The 23714-nt window shown below is 37.8% G+C and overlaps 1 protein-coding gene across 1 annotated transcript in view; it reads right to left on the bottom strand.

The window, feature by feature from the left end:
- MYO3B (myosin IIIB) overlaps positions 1–23714 on the bottom strand; it is a 636303-nt gene that overhangs the window by 291367 nt on the left and 321222 nt on the right. The window contains exon 23 of the mRNA XM_036744020.1: positions 6040–6119. Coding sequence (XP_036599915.1) covers positions 6040–6119 — 80 coding nt within the window. The remainder of the gene's footprint in view (positions 1–6039; positions 6120–23714) is intronic.

The following is a 23714-nucleotide window of genomic DNA, read 5'->3' as shown; positions in this document are numbered from 1 at the left end:
ACCCCAAAGAGCTTTTGTTTATCTGATTATATCTATCAATATTCACCAGATTAGAAATCAAATTAGTATAAATTAAAACTGATAAAATCAAAAATACTCCTTAATCATTTAAAATAAGAATAAGAAACCTATTACACATTGACATTAACAACATATTTCTATGAGAAATAACTATTTTCCAAAATAAAAAAATTAGTGAGATAAGAGGAATTGTTTTATATATTTTTGCAAATCTTTTTAATGTGTGGCATAATAGAAAACAGCTGGATTCTCATATTTGCTTCTGCACTCAATCTAGTTTTGGTTGAAGAATATAAAGAAAATCTAGCTTCACATAGATATGTAGTTGGAAAAAGAAAGAATATTTTAATAGACAAATAATATCTCAATTTTATTATGAAAACAATTTTGACCTTGCAAATTCCCTCAAAAGGTCTTGGGAATTCTCCATGGGCCTTGGACTATACTTTGAGGACCTCTGGTCTATATTGCAAGCATTCTTCATCCATCCACTGACTTTTTTTCCTTTGTGGAAAGTTAGGCCAAAGTCTTTTAAGTGATTATGAATTTTACTTAGGAGGTTCATCAATGTTCTTGGGCTTGGTGCAATTAGCAGAGTGTTATCTGCAAACTGGAAAATCAACTGAGAATCTCTTCTTAGCTTCTAATCTGTGTTGGACCTCCTCCATTACAGTGGCAAATAGTTTGGGTGAGTATACTTCTTGTTTAATATTTCACTTGATATTAATGATCAAAGGGCCATCAAATAAAGTTAATTCTGCTGTGATAACCTTTAAAATATCTTGTCTGATTTTGATATATGCAAAGATACCTTGCTGGTGGAAAACTTGGTGATTTGCTCTAATGAATAAAAACACCTTTTTAAAATAATCAGTGAAAAGTAAACACAATGGCATCACATATTCTCTACATTTTTAGTTGATGGTGTCATAGCAAAAATATAGTTTACTGTGGAACATCATTTGCAAATGATTGCCGGTTCCTTTCTAGTGTCCTCATCAAGGATGCCATCAATGCAAGTGTAGATTATTCTCATAAAATGTATTGATGAGAAGATAGGCACATCGGTTGGTAGTTATTTATATTCTCTCAGTTGTTGTGTTAAAAGTGTACCTTGTTCTGGTCTCCCTGGCCGCTTACCCCTAAGTAAATTTTTAAAGGAGTCAATATTAAAGTGCAATAGCAAGAAATGAGGTTGCAAAGCAGAACCTGCAAGTCACATACAAATTGTCCCAAAGATCAAAGGAGCATAATTTACAAATTGTATCATATATTAACCAAAATTCACATCCCGGTAATATGTGCTGAATCACCAAAAGCCACTTAGGTGCTGTCATCAGAACCCTTTGGTCCTAGGATATATCAATCTTAGACAAGTCTCAGATCTCTGCAGTAAGACCAAAAGAGTACCATAAGGTGCTGATAATTTTAAAGTTTTACCAACAACTTCAACATGATTTGGATATGTTAATTAATGAACTAAACCCAAGATGGTACAGATAAGAGTCAGTCTGTTTTCCCCAAAATCCCTGTAAAAATGACACCTCAAACTCTTTCCCCCAAGCACTCCTTCATCTCCATACTGGGTCCATGCTGCCTAGTGCCCCTAATCCTAATCCATGATTATGTGTGTCATGTTCTCTGCCTCTTCTCCTCCCCATCCTTTTTGCCATGCTGTCTACCTTCCTTCACCACCCCTTTCTGTCCCCACAGCATCTGCCTCTTGTATCCCTTTTGCTGCTCAGTTTCTCTATCCTCTGTGCTTTATTAAAATGTGATTACAACCCACTTCCTGCTGCCATCGTGGGCTTTCCTAACACATACCCAAAGAACTGGGCGTATATGCCCTCATTTCATAATTTAATAAATTAATTATCAATTCAGTTGCTCTGGGGAAGAATAATAATAAGACCCCATATTTCTCATACCTTTGGTATCCTTCTCTCTATCATCTATCTTGAGAATTGATCCCTCAGTGCCCTCAAAATTGTGTTGCTTCCATCACTGATCTTTTCCTTGTCTACCTGGTCAATTACAGCTACTTTTCCTATTTTTTCTTTATGTTCATTTCACTTCTTCTGGCAGCACATCTGGGACTCCAATGGGGTGGCTCCTTGGTCCTTGATAGGGAAGAGAGTTTGTTATAAAAATATTGGTAGAGCTTTTCCATTTTTATCTGTTTATTGTCCTCTTTCCAGTTTCATCCCTAAAGTTACTTGTAATTGCTTCCCTGGGTTTCTTTTCAAACTTTATTTAAATTTATTTTTCCCTCTTCTGTTTCACGTCGTTTTATTAAGGAATGCTGCTCATCATCTTCCACCATCTTTCCCCCAAAGATTTTCCAAAGGATTTTATATTCATGTTAGGTAGGACAAACCTCACTCAATAATCACAAAACTTTTGTTGTGAATGCACGGTTGGTGCAGTTGTGAAGAACTAGTCCAACCATTCTGGAAAACAATTTCAAACTATGCCCAAATGGCTATAAAATTGTCCATACCCTTTGACCCAGCAATACCACTGCTAGGTCTGTATCCCAGAGATCAGAGAAAAGGGAAAAGGACCCACATGTACAAAAATATCTATGGCAGCTCTATTTTGTGGTGTCAAAGAACTGGAAATTGAGGGGATGCCTATCAACTGGGGAACAAATTGTGGAATATGATTGTGATGGAATGCTATTGTGTTATAAGTAATAATGAGCAGAATCATTTCAGAAAAACCTGGGAAGACTTATATGAACTAATTAAAAGTAAAGAGAGCAGAACCAGGAGAATATTATACAGAGTAAGAGCAATATTGTAAGGATGATAACTGAAAGATTTAGCTCCTCTGATCAAGACAATCAATTACCCAAGACAGTTCCAATGAAAAACACTATCCATATCCAGAGGGAGCTTTGATGAAATCTTGAGTGCAGATTGAAGCATACTTTTTTAACTTTTTATAATTTTTCTTGTTTGTTTTTTCGCATGTGTTTTCTTTTGCAACATGGCTAATAAAGAAACATGTTTTGCAAGACTGCACATGAATAATCGGTATCATATTGCTTGCCTTCTCAAGGGGTTCGAGAGGGAGAGAAAGAATTTGGAACTGAAAATTTTAAAAAATGAATGCTAAAACATTTTTATATGTAATTGGGAAATAATGAAATAAATAAAAATATATCTAGAAGAAAAAAAGAAAGTTTTAGTGTGTGAAAGTTAAAGAGTATGTGAGGAAGAACAGAGGTCTCTGATTTAATCAATAGCAAGACTGGAAAACTGGGAGCTATGAAATAAAGCAGTGATTTCCCCCCTCCTCTTATTTTACAGAGATAGTATTTTTTACGAAACATGAATTTTAAGAGTTGGAAGGGACCCCAAAGACTGTCTACTCCAACCTGGCCATAAAAAGTATTCCTTTTATAACATATCCAGAAAGTGGCCATCCAGATTTTGCTTTTAGACTTCCTATGAGGTCCACCCCCTATCTACACAGGTATCCCAATCTACTTTGGGTTAGCTCTAATTTCCAAACATCCAGTGCCAGGGAGCTTAGAAAACTGAAATACTGAATTAAGCCAATATCTGACCCAGAGGCAGCAGAGAATAAAGGAAAGAAAACTAAACTTGGAGTCAAGAGACCTGAATTCTTATCCTGATTATGCCACCAACTAGCTGTCTGACTCTGAGCAAGTCACTTAATCTTGGTGGACTTTTGGTTTCGTTATTCATAAATTTAGGGGTTTAAATTAAATGACTTCTAAGATCCCTTCCAATTTTTCTATTCTATCATTCAATTTAGTTTAAAGCCCCACTTGGTTTGGAGCTGAACAAACACGATTTTTGCCCAGGAAACAAAGTATGTCAGATACACTTACAGGCCAGACTTATTAGCCTGAAAACTGGTCAGACTGTGCCTTTAGAAGCTATGTTACAGACAGAGCCCTGGCAAGTAAACAAGCCTCCTTGCTTGGTCTGTTAACACCATATGTGGAATCCACTTCTTTAGTTTCAGGAAAGAAGAAAAAGGAAATGTTAGTTGAAAGAACATTAGATATAGAGTGAAAAGACCAGGGAACCTTGACTCTGTCATTTACTACCTAGATGACCTTAAGGAAATCACTTAACCTTCTGGGCCTTGGTTTTCTCACCTGTAACACAAGGAAGTTGTACTAAATAAATTCTATCATCATCGTTCCTAATTCTAAATTCTATGAAAAAGCTGGTGAGCCGTTTTGTGACTACAGATGCCTCTCATATGCATTTTGGGCCAACTCCTATAGTCATAGGGCCTGAAAGCATAGCATTATTTAAAAGTTTCTTTACTGAAACACGAACTTGCCCTTGGGGCAGTGTGGTGGCACAGCAGATAGAGCACTAGACCTGGGGTCAGGAAGACCTGAGTTCAAATCTCACCTCAGATACTTACTAGCTTAGGTATGACCCTAGGCAAGTCACTTAAACCCATTGTCTCCGAAATATACAAACAAATAAACAAAACAAACAAATAAATAAATAAACTTGCCCAAGGAGGAAAGTAGACACACAAAAGAACCCCAAAAGGATTTAGACTTCTCTATCATTCTCATTGGGATTTTCTAGTCCAAATAAATGATACACATTTTGTAGCCTCAAAAGCCAAAACATTCATTACTTGCTTGATAAGGTCTTTCCTCAAGGATTTTTACTTTATTCATGAGGATTTATCTTTTTGGGGGGCGGGGTTGTTGTGAAGAGTCCAGATATGTGATATCATCAGTGTGGGGGACCTCCTAGTATGGGATCTCCTATCCACTGCCTCTAATCAGCAGCCTGAGACACAAAAGTTAAATAGTTTACCCTAGGTATACATCAAAGGTAGGACTTGATCCCAGGTCTTCCTGACTCTGAGGCTGCCCCTCTCTACCACACTGTTTCATTAAGTTGTCTATACCCCATTTAAAAAATCTTTCTGTTCTACTTGTGACCAGTTAATGACTTAGCATATGAAAATACATTTTTTATCAATGATTTTCAATGTATTTCTGGGCAACTTTATCCTGTGTCACCTGGGGCGTAATGGAGGGGACAGATGAGAAGAGAAGGATTTCTTTCTTTCTTTCTTTCTTTCTTTCTTTCTTTCTTTCTTTCTTTCTTTCTTTCTTTCTTTCTTTTGTTTAGCCAAGGTAAGGAGTACTACTGAATTTTCATTTTGCTCTTATCTTCCGGTCCACTCCTTTTTCAAGTTATACGTTTTCCTTCATATTTCTTCTTCACCAAAGCTCATTATTGGAAATATGACTCATTCTTCTTGTCTGCCATCACTTCTCCATTGACTTACAGGTCACTCTGATTCTTTAGATATCATTGGAAGCCAAACAGTTCAAAACCATACAGCATAGGGAGAACATTTATGTTAGAGAGATAGGTTTTTGAGCCTGAGAGAAGAAACTTGCCATCATTAAAATCATTAAATCTATATTTTCCAATATCCTAATTAAGGTCTTTCTATTTATTTCCTTCTTAAGCTAAAATTCATTGCAAGTCATCCCCATTTTATCGACATGCTGATGCTGTGTTGTTACTGAAATAATGTTTTGAATAAGAAGCCCTTAGCTTGAGCAGGAGTATTTTCAATAAAGCTTGGCTTCCATCCCCAGAAAAGTGTCTATTGTTGACTATCTTTTATAAATGTCTCTTTTGGTTGGGAACATCACCTTCTTAACCCAAGGGGAAATACTTTGATCTTCTCACAGATTGGCACTAAATACTTATGAAGGAGCATTTTTGTTTATCTGGAAGTGATCCTTCCTTCCAGACAGTAGGACTGCTAGGGCACTGTGACAGACAACTCACATTTCACAACTACTTCCCTGACATTCTTTGAATGTCTTCACACCTCTTCACCAGGCTCCCTATATTGCAATCCTTTATTCTTTGTAGAAACATGTACTACATTTGGCCTGGAGATGGATTCAATAAACCTGATGCATCTAAAGCTCCCTTCATCTTTGGCTGTTTGGGTTGGCAGGCTGGGGGAGTGATTGTTACTAACCTTGACTCTCCCAGCACTGAGTTGAGGAGGTAAAGACCTAGATGCTGCTGTCACTCTTGCTCTTGCCTGGGCCAAGTTACCTATTGAGAAAGACAAAGAAAGTGAGTTGAATGACCTCATTTTGGTCTTTCCATCACACTCCATTACTGGAAAAAAATGAGGACCTAGATAGAGATTCATCAGCATTGCTTGACCATTACAAGAGACAAAAATGCACAAAAATGGAGAGGAACCAGAATGTAGTTGCGGCAATGAGGGATGAACCTGAAAAACTGTCACAGCTCTGTGATTCTCAGGATGCTATCAGGACAGGGACATTGAAAAGAGACAGCATAACATTTCATAGTCCTTATAAAGGACAGCCATCCTACAGCAAGTGCGATTAATTTTCTGTGACCTCTTCAAATTTGTACCAAAACCCTCAGCCCCCAAAAAAGAGTAGGAAGGAAGTTAATACCATGAAATCCCTTCAATTCTGGGCTGTCCTCAGAAGGGTATCCTTGGCCCTAAAGCTAACTAAAGATGAGAAAAATGATAAGACAATCTCCCCTTTGAACTTTTAACTCCCAGATTTGCCTAATCCTTGTGGCTTTTACCTCTCCAGATTGTAAGGAAACCCCTCTCACAAGATTTACAGGCCTCTTAGGAAATCACTGCCCTCTGTACTGAATGACCTGAAGTATATCTTTTGGACCTTTTTGTTTGTAAACTCAATCTGATCCTTATGCTAAGGGATGTCACATCATGCAATTGTTCTGAAAAAGAAAGGCTGTTCAAGACAATAGTTTTAAAATAAAGTTGTCACTGAAAGGCACCGCTGTGAATTTTGCATGTGCGAGACACTGAAGATTTCAAAGTTTTAGCAAGTCTAGCACAAGATGTCCAAATGTTTTCTCTGGCTGTGTCTTCAGAGGCTAAACTGTGATTAATAGCACTGAAAGAACCCTTTGAAGCAGGATTGGTGACATCAAAGTCCTAATCCAGGGGTGGCAGGGTTTTTTTTTTTTTATAATGAGGGGGAAGCATTTTAACACATTTCAAAGGATTTACAGAATGAATAAACAATAGGCCCCAGCAGAAGCACCCCACACCTTTCAGAAACATAACACATAAATAAGTTTCCATTTTAATTTAAATGTAAATAAAGTGTTCACACTTCTTTTAAATGTTAAGCAGGCTGTTAGCATCAACACTCTATCTGGCGATTTCCGTTTAGAGATGGTTCATTGCTCCAAAATGCCCTTCTGAGTCTCCCTTAATGATAACCACTAAAGAATGCACAGGAAAGAAAACAGAAGTCAAAAAGCATTTAAAAGAATTTATATCCTATAAGGGACCTGAGTGAAAATAGAAGCTGCATTGCAACTGCAAAGAACCCCTGGCAATCTCTGTGCTCCCAAATTAATGAGAAAAGGAAGAAACAGTCTAAGACAATCTCAGCTGGCACATTTAAAAGGGGGTGATTTCTTGCTTCAGAGGATTTCCATCTATTTTCAAGAAAACTACCACTTCCAATCTCTGTACCAATCCCCCTTTAACAGAAAGGGCTGGGGCAGGATCCTATGAGTCCTATTTGAAAAGTCCAACGGAGATCTCAGACTGTCTCTACTGCCCTCTGCAGGTTTTAGGATTTTAGGGCCAGTTTCTGGTTGGTAGGTAATTTGTTACTTGTTACTGAAAAGAAAGATTTGGGCTATAAAGGCGGAAGGGAAATTTCCCCCTTTTGAAGTCTCCTAGCTATAAAAAAGAATATAAATAAGTAAAATTGTAAAAATATAAAAGAAAAATACCAATAAACTAGCAGTATTATGAAGCTATTTTTCAACATAAAAAAATTCAAAGGGTAAGGAGAAGTAGCCCAAACCTGGATTTGAATCCTGCCTCTGCCACCTAACTAACTTTGTGGCTTTGAATAAGATTTTTTGAAGTCTCAGGTTCTTCATCTTCCAACCAGGAATAATAATACTTGAAATGTCTACTCCAAGGTCAGAAGGAAAGAGCATTGGATTCTGTTAGCTTTGTTCCCTACTCCCTGTGTGATCTTGGGAAAATCAATTAACCTCTCTGTGCCTCAGTTTCCTGCGAGGGGAATTAGACTAGGTGAAATAAAGGGATTGGGTTAGAGGGCTTAACTTTTCTCTGAATTATGAATCTGCTTAGCATCACATGGACCCCTTCTCAGAAAAGTGTTTCTAAAGGCACAAAATAAAATATATAGGGTTACAAAAGAAACCAATTATTTTGAAATACAGTTAAATATATGTACATATGTGTATATATATATATTTTCTATATACATGTATATATATATATATATATATATATATTAAAGTTCACATATCTCAGATTAAGAACCCCCCGGTTCCCTAGCATCTGGATTTCTTTACCTGGAGTCCATGAATCACCAAGGATTTGTGGATAGATTTCAAAGGGTATGGGAACTTGGATGGGGAAAAATATATTATAATTTTCACTAATTTTTAGTTTCCTTTGCAATCCTATGTATTTTATTTTGTGCATCTAAAAACATTCTGAGAAGGGATTCTTGGGCTTCCCCAGACTAAAAGTCCCCAGACCAAAAATATTCAGAACACACAAAAAAATGTCAAGAATCTCTGGACTAGATGATTTCTAAGGTGTCTCAGCTTAGGTGAAAAATACAATTTTCTACATGTTATTTAAATGTCTGTATTGATTTAATAAATGTTATTTTTAAATAGCTTCTAATTAGTTTAAAAAACAAAATTTATCATGTCATCTTCCTCCCTCTCCACCATCAATCCTTTAAGTAGTCTACTTACTCCCGGGGGCTGTGATATTTATATTGCCTAGAATGTTCTAATTTCACACTTAATTACATTATGGCTATTACAACGTGGTTTTTGTGGAAAGTTGGGTTTTGTTTGGTTTTTTTTAGCTGCGTAGGAAGAACCATATATTACATTTTTAAAAGCAATATACTACAGTTTGCTCCTCTCAACCCATCACATCCTTAGCCTCCCAAAATGAATCTGTTTTATATTTGGTCCATTAAGTCAATTTAAAATAGCTTCAAAATATGGCAAAGCTTTTATTTATCCAATGTGACTGGGCTAAATGGTATTAGAATCTGCCCCGCAGTCCTCAGTTTTCCTCCCAACACAAAGGAAGTTTACCTAAGACTAGGGAATGAATGTTAATAGCTGGGAGGAGGTGATTACAATTGTAACTGAGGGCTTGAAAGTGGCCCACTCTCCAGTGCCAAGCTAAGAATGTGGGGAATTCATTTCAATGGGAGGAGCTGTGGTTTTGTGCAGGGAGGGGTAGGAGGAAGGAAAAGAGTAAGAGGGGGTGGGAAGGGACAAGTCCTCTTTTCCAGCCTGGTTTAGCAGGGCAGGGGATTTACAAACATTTCGACTGCCTTTTCAGAGCAGACAGTTTTTCCTTTATTTTCCTTTGGGGAAAGTTAAAGCCTTACTGAAGCCTCAAACATGACACTTACCTCCTCTCAGAGGATCTGTAATTTCATGGATGTGGATACTTGCTCCAACACTGCAGATTGCAATCCATCCTTGTCTTCTCTAAATCCTTTGTAGGGTTACCCATTATGATGGGGGAATCTCTTGACATCAAATGGGAACCAATCTACCAACAGTAGACGCTGACCAGCCACTGTTATCCCTGACTACACCTGGCCCACCTCCCTTTGCACTCGTATCTCTTTATAAGTGTCCCTAACAGCTTTTATTTGCGTTTCTTTTGACACTCTTGGTGCTACCTGTAGAATTCCTGCTTCAGCAAAACTGAAACAAATACTTTCATTGAATTTCCCCAGGCTGAATATAAATCAGAGCTTTAAAGATTTGTGATCCGATGGTCTCAAAACATTACTTTTTAAAAGAACAGTAACTCCCCACTCCTTGCTTCCTAAGCCATTAAAACTAACAAACAGATCCTTGGCCCTGCAAACAGGCTTCCATCTAAAAACCAGGATGTTTCACAGGAGGTCATAAAGTTTCTCTTCCCTCTTCTGTAAACAGTGAGTCAGCTTGCTCCCAGATCTCTCTGTTTTATTTTCACTCAGAGCCCTTTATTGCATTATGCTTCCACCACCATCATGAAAAAATTTTCCTTCCTTTTATGAAGAGCATCAATTTATAAAATCTAAATTTTTCATTCTGTTCTTATTGTACACATTATCTCCAGAAAGATCCAGGTGAGGATAGACCTGGCTATTAAAACTTAGCTAGCTGTCCTTGCCCTGTCTAGCCAGGGCAGAATAACATGACAGACACACGGACTGCCATATGTTCAACAAAGCCCAGGGAACATTCGTGGATAACATCAAGGTCCATCCAAGCAAATTCAAGGTGCCCAGAAGGAAATAAAGGCTATTAGATGGTGTTGTCAGAGAATGCTGGAGCCCACATGTCCTTTCAGAAAAAGCATGAAGAAGGGATAACCTTTAACCCAATTACACTAATTGCCTGTAAGCATCCTGAGTCAGGACAACTTATAGCCCAACATTACTCTAGGCACAAAAAGCATGGAATGGGCAAATGGGTGCTCCATTTTCTGTAACCCTCTTCCCATTCTTTACGTTTGATCCAGATGTTCAGTGCCCTGAACGCTGCCTCCCTACTCCCACACCACCTCACTCTACGTGGCCCTGATTTGACCTATTATATCGACATTAAGCAGCCTCTTCCATCAAAATTTCTCTGTCCCCGGGGCTCCATTATTCCAACAAAGTAATCCTAGGCTATTTGGTTAACTCTTAATTAACTTATCTAATGTATTAATCCACCCAGGTCGAATATCAAGGATGTTATGAACATGTTATGCAGTAACAGCAATATTCTAAGGATGTGAAAGACTATGATCCAAGACACTTCTAAAGGACCCATGATAAAAAATGCTATCTGCCTCTAGAGAGAACACTGATGAACTCTGAGTGCAGATTAAAGCATACTTTTTAAACTTTCTTTCTCTTTTCTTTTGCAATATGGTTGTTATGGAAATGTTTTGTGTGACTTCACATGTATAATGGATATATTGCTTGCCTTCTAAAGAAGAGGGGGGACGATAGAGGGAGAAAGAAAATCTGGAAGTCAAAAATCTTAAAAAAATGAATGTTAAATTTTTTTAAACATGTAATTGGGAAATATTTAATGAAATGAATAAAATATATTGGAAAAAAAATAAACTCCTCTGTTTGGCATTTAACACTTTCTATATCCTGGTCCCATGCTGACTTTCTAATCTCTTTACATTGTATTTTATCTTTATGTATGTCTGTGATCAGCTGCATCGGCCTGCCCATCTTTACTCAAATTTGACACTCCCTTTCTTATCTTTTTTTTTTTTGCCCTGCATGTTCCTCAAGCTGGAAAGCTCTCCCTCCTCACCTCTACTTCTTAGTTCCCCTCCCACCTGTTTATATCTAGATACCTTATCATTTACATGCTTTCTTCTCACCCTCCCCAGGCACCATTAAAATGGGAGTTTTTTGAGAGAAAAGCTCTTTTTGCTTTTCTTTATATTACCAGTGCTAACACTGTGCCTTGCCCATAGTTAATGCTTAATAAATGCTTGTTTACTGATTTTTTTTGGGGGGGGGGGGTTTGGAGGTCATCGGGGTTAAGTGACTTGTCCAGGGTCACACAGCTAGTAAGTGTCTGAAGTCACATTTCAACTCATGTCCTTTTACCTCCAGAGCCAGAGCTCTACCCACTGAGCTTCTAGCTGTCTGTTTACTAATTTACTAACCTAAGTGAGGTATTTGCTTTTTAACAAGAGTTACCTGGGAGGCAGCTAGGTGGTGCAGTGATAGAGCACCAGCCCTGGAGTCAGGAGGACCCGAGTTCAAATCTGGTCTCAGACACTAGACACACTTACTAGCTGTGTGACCTTGGGCAAGTCACTTAACCCCAATTGCCCTGCCTTCCCCCTCCAAAAAACAAAACAAAACCCCAAACAAGAATTACCTGGAAACTCCTTTAAATCAACCAAAAAAGCTAATAAGATCTTAATCTACCCTGAGAAGTATAATGTCCAGAACTAGGAAAGTTTTCCTATACCTAGGAAAGGTATATCTCCTAGTTTGACCATATCTTCCCATTTTAGGGGCATTGACAATAGGAAAAATATCCAGAGGCAACCAAGATGATAAAGGAAAGAGGGCAGGGAAGGTAACAAACACTTATTGAGTACCTACTAGGTGTCAGGAATTGTGCTAAGAGCTTTACAAATATTTGATTTGAAAGGAGATTGTGGGGAAAATACTTTGTAATTTATTCTTTATTAATATTGTTTGAGTTTAGCTTTATGTGACTAGATATTGTTTAACTCAGGATGCAAAGTGTCGGTTATGCTGACCCCAGATCACTTCAAGGAATCCTTGAACCCCACTCAGGTCTTGTTTTGGGTTCACCCAGGTCTTAGATCCACCCAAATCACTTATTTTGGGTCTGCCCTCTCAGGTCTTTGGTTTGCCCAATAGCTTGTTCAAACGTGAGCTCTGTAATGACTAGATGACACATTAGAACTTCCCTTCTTCACTGGGGAGCAGAACATGGAGTTACACAACAACCAGCCAATTCATATTTCTGAGGCTCAGAGCTGCCTGACATCCCAGTGATCCTTTGTGAGTGAACTCTAACCAAATTTGCAGATGCCTGTAGCTGCCAGAAACTAACTAACCAGCTCAAAAGCAACCTTGGAGCAGCAGCTATAGACTCAAGACCTTGCTCTGGACTTTCTAAATATCCTGGCTTATTGTGTCTACAGACGTCTCCCTCCCCAGAAAACCCCCTCCTTGCCTAAAAGCCTCTAGAAACTATATTATCTCATCCTTTTCCCACTCCCCTTTGAGCAGCTGAGAACTATCCCTCCCTCTTTGCTCCCTTGCAGGATCTTCTCTTCCCTGCGAGATTTTTCTCAGAAAATAAATGCTTTGTAATCTGTGATTGGACTCTGTTTCGTCTTACAGTTCCTCTTTTTGGGCCTGGGATCTTCCTTTAACACTTGTGTTTTGGCTTCCACCAAGTTTTATTGAATATCTATACTTATCTGCTGGTGTACACAACAACCAACCTCTGCAAACCATCCTTTTTTGGAAACTGATTTCCTTTTTGGAAATGGCTGCTCTTCTTACACCCTTGTTTGAACTCTATATGATGCAATACTCACAGAGACTTGGGAGCCATACCTTTTTTCCAGCTCTCTCCTCTGCCAGATAACAATTAAATTCTTCCTAAAAACTCTTTTTTAGGTTTGGAGTTTGTTCTCAACTGACAAGATCATACCATATGGGGATTGGTGGAAGGAACTGAGCATTTTTAGCCTAGACAAGACGGCCTCTGAAGTCTCTTAGCTTCAACATTCTGTGATGCAGAGGTAAGGCTCTTGCTCGTTTCATGTCTCATTTCATGTCTCATTTCAGCTAGGATCTGAGTTTTACCAAGAGTGTGGAGGGCAGGATCTGGGACACTGCATTGGTCATGGAGAATGGAGTGGCAGGGTTAAGAATTTAGGAGGAAGACAAGTTGATCAGTCCAAAGAAAATGAGTTTGCAAGTGGCAGCTCTGCTGCTCCCTCTCTGTGTGTATTTGGGCCAGTCTCCTCTTCATGGCCTCAGTTTCTTCATCTCTAAAATAACAAGGCTGAACAAAATGTCTCCAAGATCCTTTTCAGTTCTATACATCCTCTGAGCTATTGAACTTATTTCTCTGCTTCCAAACAATTGTGAATTGCAAACACACAGAGACAGGCAATATTTTTCCTACTTTATTCTCAATATTTCTAGAGGAAGAAATTACATGCTACGAACTTTGCCCTTTAATTTGAAAGTTGAGACAGAAACAGTCAGAAGGATAAGCTTCACCCCATGCAGATTCCTGACCCATCCATATTTTAATAAAATCAGGAATAATCTCCAAGATACTTTCCTCTCTATACATTGAGTTCTGTTTTTCTCATGACTTTCCCCCAGTCATGTGGGAAACTTTGCAACTTTCATACACACTACCTTTTTCTTCTTTTAATGGAATGACTATTTCACGAGTGCCTCTTCAAAGGGCACCATGTTATGCGTTTCTAGAAGTATTCACAAAAGGAAAATGAGAGTGGTGTAACAACACAGGAAAAACGGCAATGCTTATTCCTAAAGGCAGCTGGCACTATATAGTGAAGTGGAAATTTGACAGATCAGGGTTTCACTGGTAATAAATATGAGGGACTCATAGCTGTCTCTAAAACCCAGAACGTTCAAGAAGGAGTCTGAAACTAAGATGGAATGGGGAGAATGTATAATCACTCCATACCCTTAACTCAGATTGCTTCTTAGTCTTGGGAAGCCCTAGGCGGGTAAAGCAGTTCTAATGTAATGGGGAATTGGCCAACGAGAGCTCAGGCCAGGGAACATGCAGAGAGGACCCACATAGATGTTTGAGGAGTCTGTTTTTGGAAGTTTATGCCTATGGATGTGGAATGGAGGATCCTGGTACCCCACTCCAGAGCACACACATGTATTCGGCAACTGTTTCCTGTCTACTTGCTGTGTGATAAGGAAATTGCCTTTTTGGTTGGCTCTTGAGACAGAATTAGGGGTTCATACAAGGAAGGAAGGAAACAAACATTTATTAAGCTCTTACTATATGCCAGGTACTATATGCAGTGCTTTAGAAATATGATCTCATTTGACTCTCACAACAATCCAGGGAGGTAGGTGCTATCATAAAATATATGTCTTTTATAGTTGAGGAAAATCAGACAGACAAATGTTGCAAAGTGACCTTGTCAGGTTTATATAACTAGTATCTCTGACCAGATATTGAATTCAGGTTTTTCTGACTGTACTGGAGGTGGGGAACCTGTAGCCTCGAGGATTTGTTCTGTAAAACATGGACTCAGTCAAAGGGCCGCACTTGAGGACCAAAAGGCCACATGTGGCCTCAAGGCTGCAGGTTCCCCACCCCTGCTTCTAGGCCCAGAGTTCTATCCACTGCACTACATAGATGCCTACACAAAAAGCCTCAATGGAAAAATGAGGGATAATGGACTTGCCTAGGAGGCCATGCACCCCTGGGTAGGCCTGGTTTGAGGAGAAAGGCAGAGAGTTCTTAAACATCATGGCAACAAGAAGGAAAGAAAGCAAGTTTTTCTGTTTGGGCTTTTGAACACACTCCCAGGTTAGCTCAGGAGTCAAACAGGTGGTTTCCTCAGCACAGAACAAGCAGATAGTAAACAGTCATTAAATATCAGTGAATACCCAGAAGTGGAGAGCTGGGTCTCTCCATTCAATGTCATCCTAAATCTCAAGAACAAAAAAGTCCCACCAAAAATCCAGGTGGGGCCCTTGTGAATACTCCCAGTACTTGGCTCACACTGACAATCCACATCAACAATACACTTATCCCTTCCACATTGTGGGGCCAGGGCAGATGGGGAGTATCCCCTTGATCTGGAAAATCCGCATAAAATTATTTGGTCCATCCTTTGTATCAGAGAAGTCTGAATTTTTTCTTTTGGGGTGTTTCCAGCACCTCATTGTAAAATTTGGCTTAAACATTTGGCATGTGTATATGTATATGCATATAGGTCAATGTTAAGTAAAATTACTGTATGAAAAAGAAATAAAAAATACAAAATAAATAGGAAAATTTTTTAAAATGAAATAAATTCGAGGAGAATAATACTGAACGTACATTTTAAAAAATCATTGAGTAGCATGTGTAGTGTGCCTTAAATGTCCATATTACCCCCCGAATGAGAAATGTTGTGTTAGTTGCCATGTAGGTGACTTCGACACTTTCAGTGTGGCATTCATGGGGTTCTGGGTTGCCTGGGGGCATTGTTCAGAAGCAATAACACCTAAAGGGTAATCTGCTGACAAGGCATTTTCTAACCTCAGGCAGAAAACACTGATGGAACCATTTAATTTCTTATGCCAACTCAGGATATATTGGGAAAGTCACAATGTGGAAGGAACAACTATAATGTCTCTCTGTAGAGGTCCTGATTCCAGCCAAGAAAAGAATCCCCTGATTCGTGCCCAATTTTCTGGAATCCCTGCCCCGCCCCAGCCCCACATGATAGGCAACTTAGTCCAGAACCGATCTAATTGAGGTGTCATCTGGATTTTTGTAAGTGGATATGGGCTAGCTGGAGTGAAGTGATATTTATTGACAAAGAGACTGTGAAAAGATCATTGCCTAATTCCTGGGTTCCGGTTCTGTCGCTCTAGGTCTTTTATGTCTCATTTGTAAAATAAGACGATTGGACTGAATCAGGGGTGCTTAACCTTTTTCATGTTTTGGATCTCTTTGGCAGCCTAGCAAAACCTTTGGCTCTCAGAATAATGTTTTTAAAAGCATAAAATACATAGGATTACAAAGGAAACCAATTATACAAAAATATAGTTATCGAAATATATTTTTAAAAATCAAATGAACTACAAAGGCTGTATGAAGGAAGACACTATCTGCATCCAGAGAAAGAACTGGTAACTAGAGGGATGTACAGAATTATTTTACATACTCACACAAACACACATCACGCATGTACACATATTTGTGTCTAATGGTAATCATCTCTGCGGACTGGGGAGGGAAGGAAAAAAGGTAAGAAAAAAGAAATTTACATAATAACAATTACATATTTAAAAGCAATAGCAAATTGTACATAATAGATTTGCAGTTTCATGTGTAATCATTTTTTAGAATACTACTTCATGGAAATGCTTGTTTTATTCCATAAATTAAAAATAAAATAAATAATTTTTTAAAAAAAGTTATACAATGAGAAAACCAGGTCAAGATGCCCAGGTTAAGAATCCCTGAACTCAAGGATCTCCAGGGAACCTTCCCAGCACTAGAATTCTGTGGCTCAACCATGTCCTTCATTCCCAGCTCTTTCAGCATTCAGGACACTACAGCTGCCCTCTAGGGGTCAACAAGACATTGAACAACGTATTAAGCAAAATGTTAAACAAATCACAAGTCACATGAGGGACTCTTACAATCCTTTTTTTTTTTCACTTTGGGGTGTAGATGAGGCTGGGGCGGGACTTATAAAGGATGCGTGTACTGGAACTTTGAACTGCTGGAGGACAACTCTGCTGATTTGGCATTGATGCTCAGTGGCTGAGGCCCTTCTTTCAACCCCACAGCAAGACAGCTGAGTATCTCAGAGAGCTAGGGACCACACACATTTTACCAGTTCACAAAATCCCCACTAGCCGAGAAAGTTTCAATGCGGCTATCCCACACCAGAATCACACGGATAATGCCACAAAAGAAAGTGAACTTAATGGATTTGAAGAGGTAATGCAAAATTATAGGTTGAAGGTTTAATTTTTAAGAATATTTGTGGGTTTCCATGGTGTGAATTCTTATAGATTCAAAATAAATTTGGATTTTATATCTCTTTCAGCTCCAGGACCCACGCAGCTGCACTAATTTGAATAGCCATGGTACAATTTCCAGAATAAATATATGATTTTAATTAATTTCCAAATCAAGCAAGGTCTTTTTCTATAGATTTTTAGACAAGTCAAAATCAATTTAGATTTTTCTTTATCCCAACTGGGATAAATGCCCAGCACAGGAAATACATAAATTGCTTTTCTGACTATTGAACATTAGAATTAGCATCTCTTCATGCTAATTCTAGCTACCATTGCTACACAATACAGCTTGTAGTCAAGTCTTCATAGGACAGTAGCTGACATTTATGTGGTGTGTTAAATTTTCACAAACAACAATTCCTGTGAAGTGGCCAAGGAAAGGCCAGTATCATTTCCCCTATTTTACAGATAAGGAAACTGAGGATCAAAGAGTTTAAGTGGTTTGTCCAAGGTCAAATAGCTATGACTTCCCATATTGCCATTTATCTGTCTGTGTATATGTCCTCTCTCTTTAAAAATATCTTGTTTCTCTTGGAGGCAGGGCCTGAGGCTCATGAACTCATAGCTCATCTATGTATAGCAGAAACTCAAGAAATGTGTCTTAATGATGATCTAAAATTAATCAATCAACAAGCATTTATTAAACGTATATTATGTGACTGGCACTTTGCTAAGCACTGGGGATGTGAATACAAATAATGAAACAACTCTACTTGTAAAGGTCAGTTTGAAGTTGTCCACATTTATCTACTCTAAAGGCCATGCCTGGCATAACTTTCTAAATTTTACTTTCTACAGTCCTGGACACAGTCATCTGGGAGTTGCAGAATGCTTGTGAATATATATATATATATATATATATACACACACACACACACATATATATATACATATATATATATATACACATATATATTCACAATATAGACTACAAGACACACAGAAGCCTACTGAACCCATCCCAAAGTCAGCAGCACATTATTATGTATGTCTAATAAGATAAATGAGATGGAGGTCATAGGCCAGTCTGTACCAAGGACTCTTTGCAAAAGGCTAAAGATTTCCATTGGTAAAACAGAACCTAAAACCATCACAGAAATTTATGTTTGCCATGCACTATTCAGCTAAACATATATTGCTTTGTCAGAACTCTTTTATTGTCTAGAATTGTTTGGCCTTGCTTTATTATTTCACTTTTAGCTTTTCACATACATCATCTTCCCAACTAAATTTGGGTAGGCAAAGAGCACTTGATATGCTGTCTGAAACATTGGGTTTGAAGCCCAGCTTTCTTATTTAATGTATGTGTGACCCTGGACAAGTCATACAACCTCTATGGATCCAATTTTCTTCCTTAAATTAAAAAAGTTATTTATGTATTGTTTATTTATTTTTAGCATTCATTTTTTTAAAATTTGAGTCCCAAATTCTCTTCCTCCCTCGTGTCCCTCCCCTGCCCATTGAGAAGGCAAACAATATGATATCAATTATGCATGTGAAGTCATGCAAAACCTATTTCCACATTAGTCATGTTGCAAAAAAAAAGCTGAAAAAATTTTAAAAGTAAAAAAAGTAGCTTCAATTTGCACTCAGAGTTCATCAGTTCTCTCTTTCATGGTAGATGGAATTTCTCATCATGCATCTTTTGGAATTGTCTAGGATCATTGTATTGATTGGAGTCACTAAGTCTTTCTGGGTCTCAGTTTTTTCATCTGTGAATTGAGAGGATTGGACTAGATGACGAGAGGTCCCTTCTAGCTTTCAATCTATGCTCCTTTGATCTATGATCCTAAATGTTAAATCTTGCGTCAGAGACCCTGCCATATTCTTCTTTGCTTAGCCAAGCACAGTGCCTTGTTCAGTAGGCACTCCGTAAATACTGGTTGACTTGATTAAATGGAATGCTTAGAAGAATGAGGAGTTCTGATTGATTTGACTTTCTGATTAAACAAACAGTTTCACTGTGGTAGATGTAAGTGTTGAAAGTATAGGAGATTAAATGGAATCTGTGCAGATCCTAGGATATACCTCAAAATTTTTTTTAGAAAGGTGTTGAGCGACAAGATTCTATCCATTATCATCCCGGGGGTGAACACTTTCTTCTGGTATGCCCCAAGAGGATTTTTATTCATGTTTCCAGTTAATCAAGGTCTTACTTTGAACAGAATTCTCAGGAAAAGGCAATTTGATGTAGGACACTAGACTTGGAGTCCAAAGACCTCGACTAACTTCTGGATGTGTCATTTGCCCTTCCTATGACCCTGGATAAGTCATTCAACTTTGCTGAACCTCCAATGCAAGGCACTGTGCTAGAGAGAAGTACTTGGAGACATTCAAAGAAGTATTTGACAGGGTTCCTGATCCCCGGATGGAGGATTTATAAGTGGAGATAAATTATTATTATTTGATAAATTAAATTAAAAATAAATTATTTAGCTAATAAATTAAATTAAAAATAAATTATTTAAATTAGTAAATTAAATTATTATTAAACACTATACTATGTGTAGAACTCTGGGCTAAGTCCTGGACTATGGGGAAGACATAAAACTTAGATACAACATGGATCCTACTCTCATAGGGTTTACAATCTGGTAAGAGATAATAGCATGTCCTAACATCTCTTTCAAAGATACCTATGTCAAAAAGTTGCTGTGGATATCAAAGCAATCATTGTGATAAAAATAAGAAAGAAGATAAAGAAAAAAAAGTTAGAAGAAAGGGACAGTTAAGACTACTAGATTTCCAACTAATATATAGGCTAGTAATGATCAAAATTATCCAGTATTATATGTAATAGAATAAAAATAGACAATCAGTAGAATAAAATGGAGAAACAAGGAAACAAGACCTAGAAACAAATATGTAGAACCATCCAGTATTTAATAAATCAAAGAATATGAGTTCCTAGGTAAGGAACTCCTCATTCAACAAGGATTGCAAAAATTAAAAAACACTCGGTGAAGATCAGCATCCTCATAATTTTCTGTAATAGATTTCAAATGGATAAGTGATTGAAACATAGAGTGATACCTTAAAAAAATTAGAGGCTAATGGAAGCTTATCTCTTTCACAACTGTGGAAAGGCTAGATTCTTGATTAGCAGTGAAATGTAATTATTTTTATTTATGAAAGATTTAAAAAAAATTTACTTTGTGAAGGCTAAAAAGGAAATATTTTGATAAAATAAAATTGAAAACATTTATACAAAAATTAATGCAGTAGGAATAAGAAAAAAGTATGGATTGGGAAATCTTTTTGCATTAAATTACTAATAAAATATTTGACATCCAAAATCTAATTCATTCATTCATTCAACAAGCATTTATTAAGCACCTATTGTGAACCAACCATTGTCAATGGGGGAAGAATTCGAAGACTAGAATAAAATAGTCTCTTCAAGGAGCTGATGTTTTATTGGTAGTTGATACAAATATGTAAGGTAAAAACAATTCTCTGGTAAACAACTGGTTAAAGAATGTAAATAGTTTTCAAAGGAAGAAATAAAAATTACAAATAGCCATCTGAAAAATTGTTCAAAACTGCTAATGATACTGTTAAATATGCATTTTTGTCATATGGAAATTAATTGGTTGTTTTATGTTTTTATGTTGAATTTGGTAATTCAAATGGAATTTCTCTTTCACTTCCACTTATTAAGCAGTATGTGAATATGAATTTGTATGTATATTATGCAATATGCAAGAGTAATGAAGTACGGATTGGTTGAGGGGAAAGTGAGACAGTGAGAAGTCAATAGTTGCCTTGTTCTTCCCAGCTTTTGTGCTGTGTGACAAGACAGGTTGGGACGTGTTAACATGTGTTCAGTCATGCAATGAAATTCTCAATATGAAGTATACTGCTCCATCAGTTGTGCGTCAGGAGTCATTTGGGAAACATCATTATTGTTTCTAATCTTGTTCTGTCCTTCATAGATGTTGGTATGCGTTACTTAAATTCTCAGTCTGCTTCATAAACATATCAATCATATGAACAATTTTTGCTACGTGTGCAATGAGCTGCATGTTCTCTGCAAAGCAGGGATTCTTAACCTTTTTTGTGTCATGGACCTCTTTGCTAGTCTAGTGAAGCCTGTGGACCCTTTCTCAGAAAAATATTTTGTTGCCTTTGTGCATAATTGAAGGAGATATGAAATTTCAGTTGGAAGTTAGTGAAAATAAAGATGTTATTTTTTCCAACCCAAGTCCACAGACCCCTTAAAATTTATTAATGGACCCCAGGTTAAGAAATCCTGTTCTGCAGGTACCAAGGTACCACTGAGAGGTATTGTGGTATATGTAGTACTTAAAGAGCTAGCCTTGGATCCATGAAGATCTTCCTTCAAGTCCTGCCTTTGACATATAGGCTGTGAAACCTTGGGTAAGTGACTTAACTTGGTCTAGGCAATTCTCTAAAACTATTAGGTACAGAGAAGGTGCCGAGGTCTCTTGGTAGAAGGAGTTTTTTTACCTTGAAGTTGCCTATACCACTAAAATCACAGGTCTAGTCCCTGTGGATTGGAAAAATTAATGAACTAATTTTTAAATCCTAGAGATGAGATTTTACTCTTCTAGTTAAGAAAGTCTGTGAGCTTTTCTATCTCAGTTGTAAAATAGGTTCTCAGGATAGTTAGTTTATTAACTGGCTAGATGCATGGATTTTGTTATATGCTATTTGGGGTTCCCATGTACTAGAGAGAGCCAAAAGACCATTAAAATAATTGTTACTTTTGCTTAACAAATATATCAGGGCTTCTCTGTAAGTCTAAATATATTGTTGTTTTGACATAGTCCTCTGGCATAAAGGAGTCCCTCCTGGGAAGATGTAGGGTTCTTGCTTTCTACGACTGGGCTCACAGTGTCATACTCCTCCAGTGTAGGTGCAGTTGTCAATAGGTTAAGTAATGAGGTAGATGTTCGGTGTGGCTTGTGGGATTGGTTTCACTGCTTTAGTCACACCTCTTCCCTAATAAAATTTACTTGATACCTATTTGTATTTCATAACTTTATTAATTATGATTCACTTAGGAGAAAAATGGTAAGCTAAGATTAAGGAATTCAACTTTATAGTCATTTATAAGACATAATTCATTTAAAATATTTAAAAGTGGCAGAACTGAGATGGCAGAGAAAAAGCAGGGACTCTCCTTAGCTCTCTCAAATTGCCCTCCAAACAGCTTTAAAATAATGCTTCAAAATGAATGCTGGTGCAGCAGAACCAACAAAAGGATGGGGTGAAAAAATTTTCCAGCCCAAGACAACTTAGAAGGTTGACAGGAAAGGTCTGTCTCACTGGGGTAAGAGTAAAGCACAATCCAGTTTAGGTCACACCTTGGGGATGACTGAATCAGCAGTGGAGACCTCTGGAGCTTTCATCTCATAGGTGGTAAGGGAGCCAGACAACTTGTCAGAGAAGTTTACAGGTGACACTTTGCTGACCCTGGGTGCAGGACTCAATTACCTTGCCCATATAGGGATCTGAGTCACAGGTCAGAGTTGTAGTCCCCAGGGTGAAGAGGAGTGCTATTGTACTAGAACTTACTGCCACAGGGCAGTGGGGTCCCTGGTCATAGTTGCAGGGTGAAAAACAATAATTATAGCTACTCACAGCCTAGAGAATAAGTCAGGAGAGCAGTGAGCACACTGCTCCTTAGAAGAATTGAAAACTTACAGGTCCCTAGAATTTGCTCTGAAAACACCAGCATGAAAAAACTGGAAGGTTAAGATAGTAGCCCCTTCACCCCAAGAGCAGAGCTCAATTTTAACATAAAGTTAAAAGTCAAGAAATAGGGTAGGAAAATGAGCAAACAAAATAAAAGGTACTTGACCATAGAAAGTTACTATGTTGACAGAAGCTCAAAACAGAAATCCAGAAGAGAATAATAATGTCAAGATGACTACATGCAAAGTCTCAAAGAAAAATGTGAATTGGTGTCGAATTCCTAGAAGGTATAAAAAAGGATTTTTAAAAAATCAAATAATAGAGGTAGAGGGAAAATTGGGAAAAGAAATGAGAGTGATGCAAGAGAATGATGAAAAAAAAAGCAAACAGCTTGGTAAAGGAAGCACAAAAATGGAAAAAAAATGTACAAAATTTTACTGAAGAAAAAAACTCCTTAAAAAATAGAATTGGCAAAGATGGTGGCCAGAAAACAGGATCCAGCTTGAGCTCCCTGCCAAGTCCCTCCAAAAACCTATAAAAAATGGCTCTGAACCAATTCTAGAACTGCAGAACCCACAAAACAGCAGAGGGAAGTAGGGCTCCAGCCCAGGATACCCTGGATGGTATC

The sequence above is a fragment of the Trichosurus vulpecula genome, chromosome 2 (genome assembly GCF_011100635.1).
Source record: "Trichosurus vulpecula isolate mTriVul1 chromosome 2, mTriVul1.pri, whole genome shotgun sequence".
Lineage (NCBI taxonomy): Eukaryota > Metazoa > Chordata > Mammalia > Diprotodontia > Phalangeridae > Trichosurus > Trichosurus vulpecula.
The sequence above is the reverse complement of the archived record's forward strand: the minus strand, read 5'-3'. Positions and strand labels throughout refer to the sequence as shown.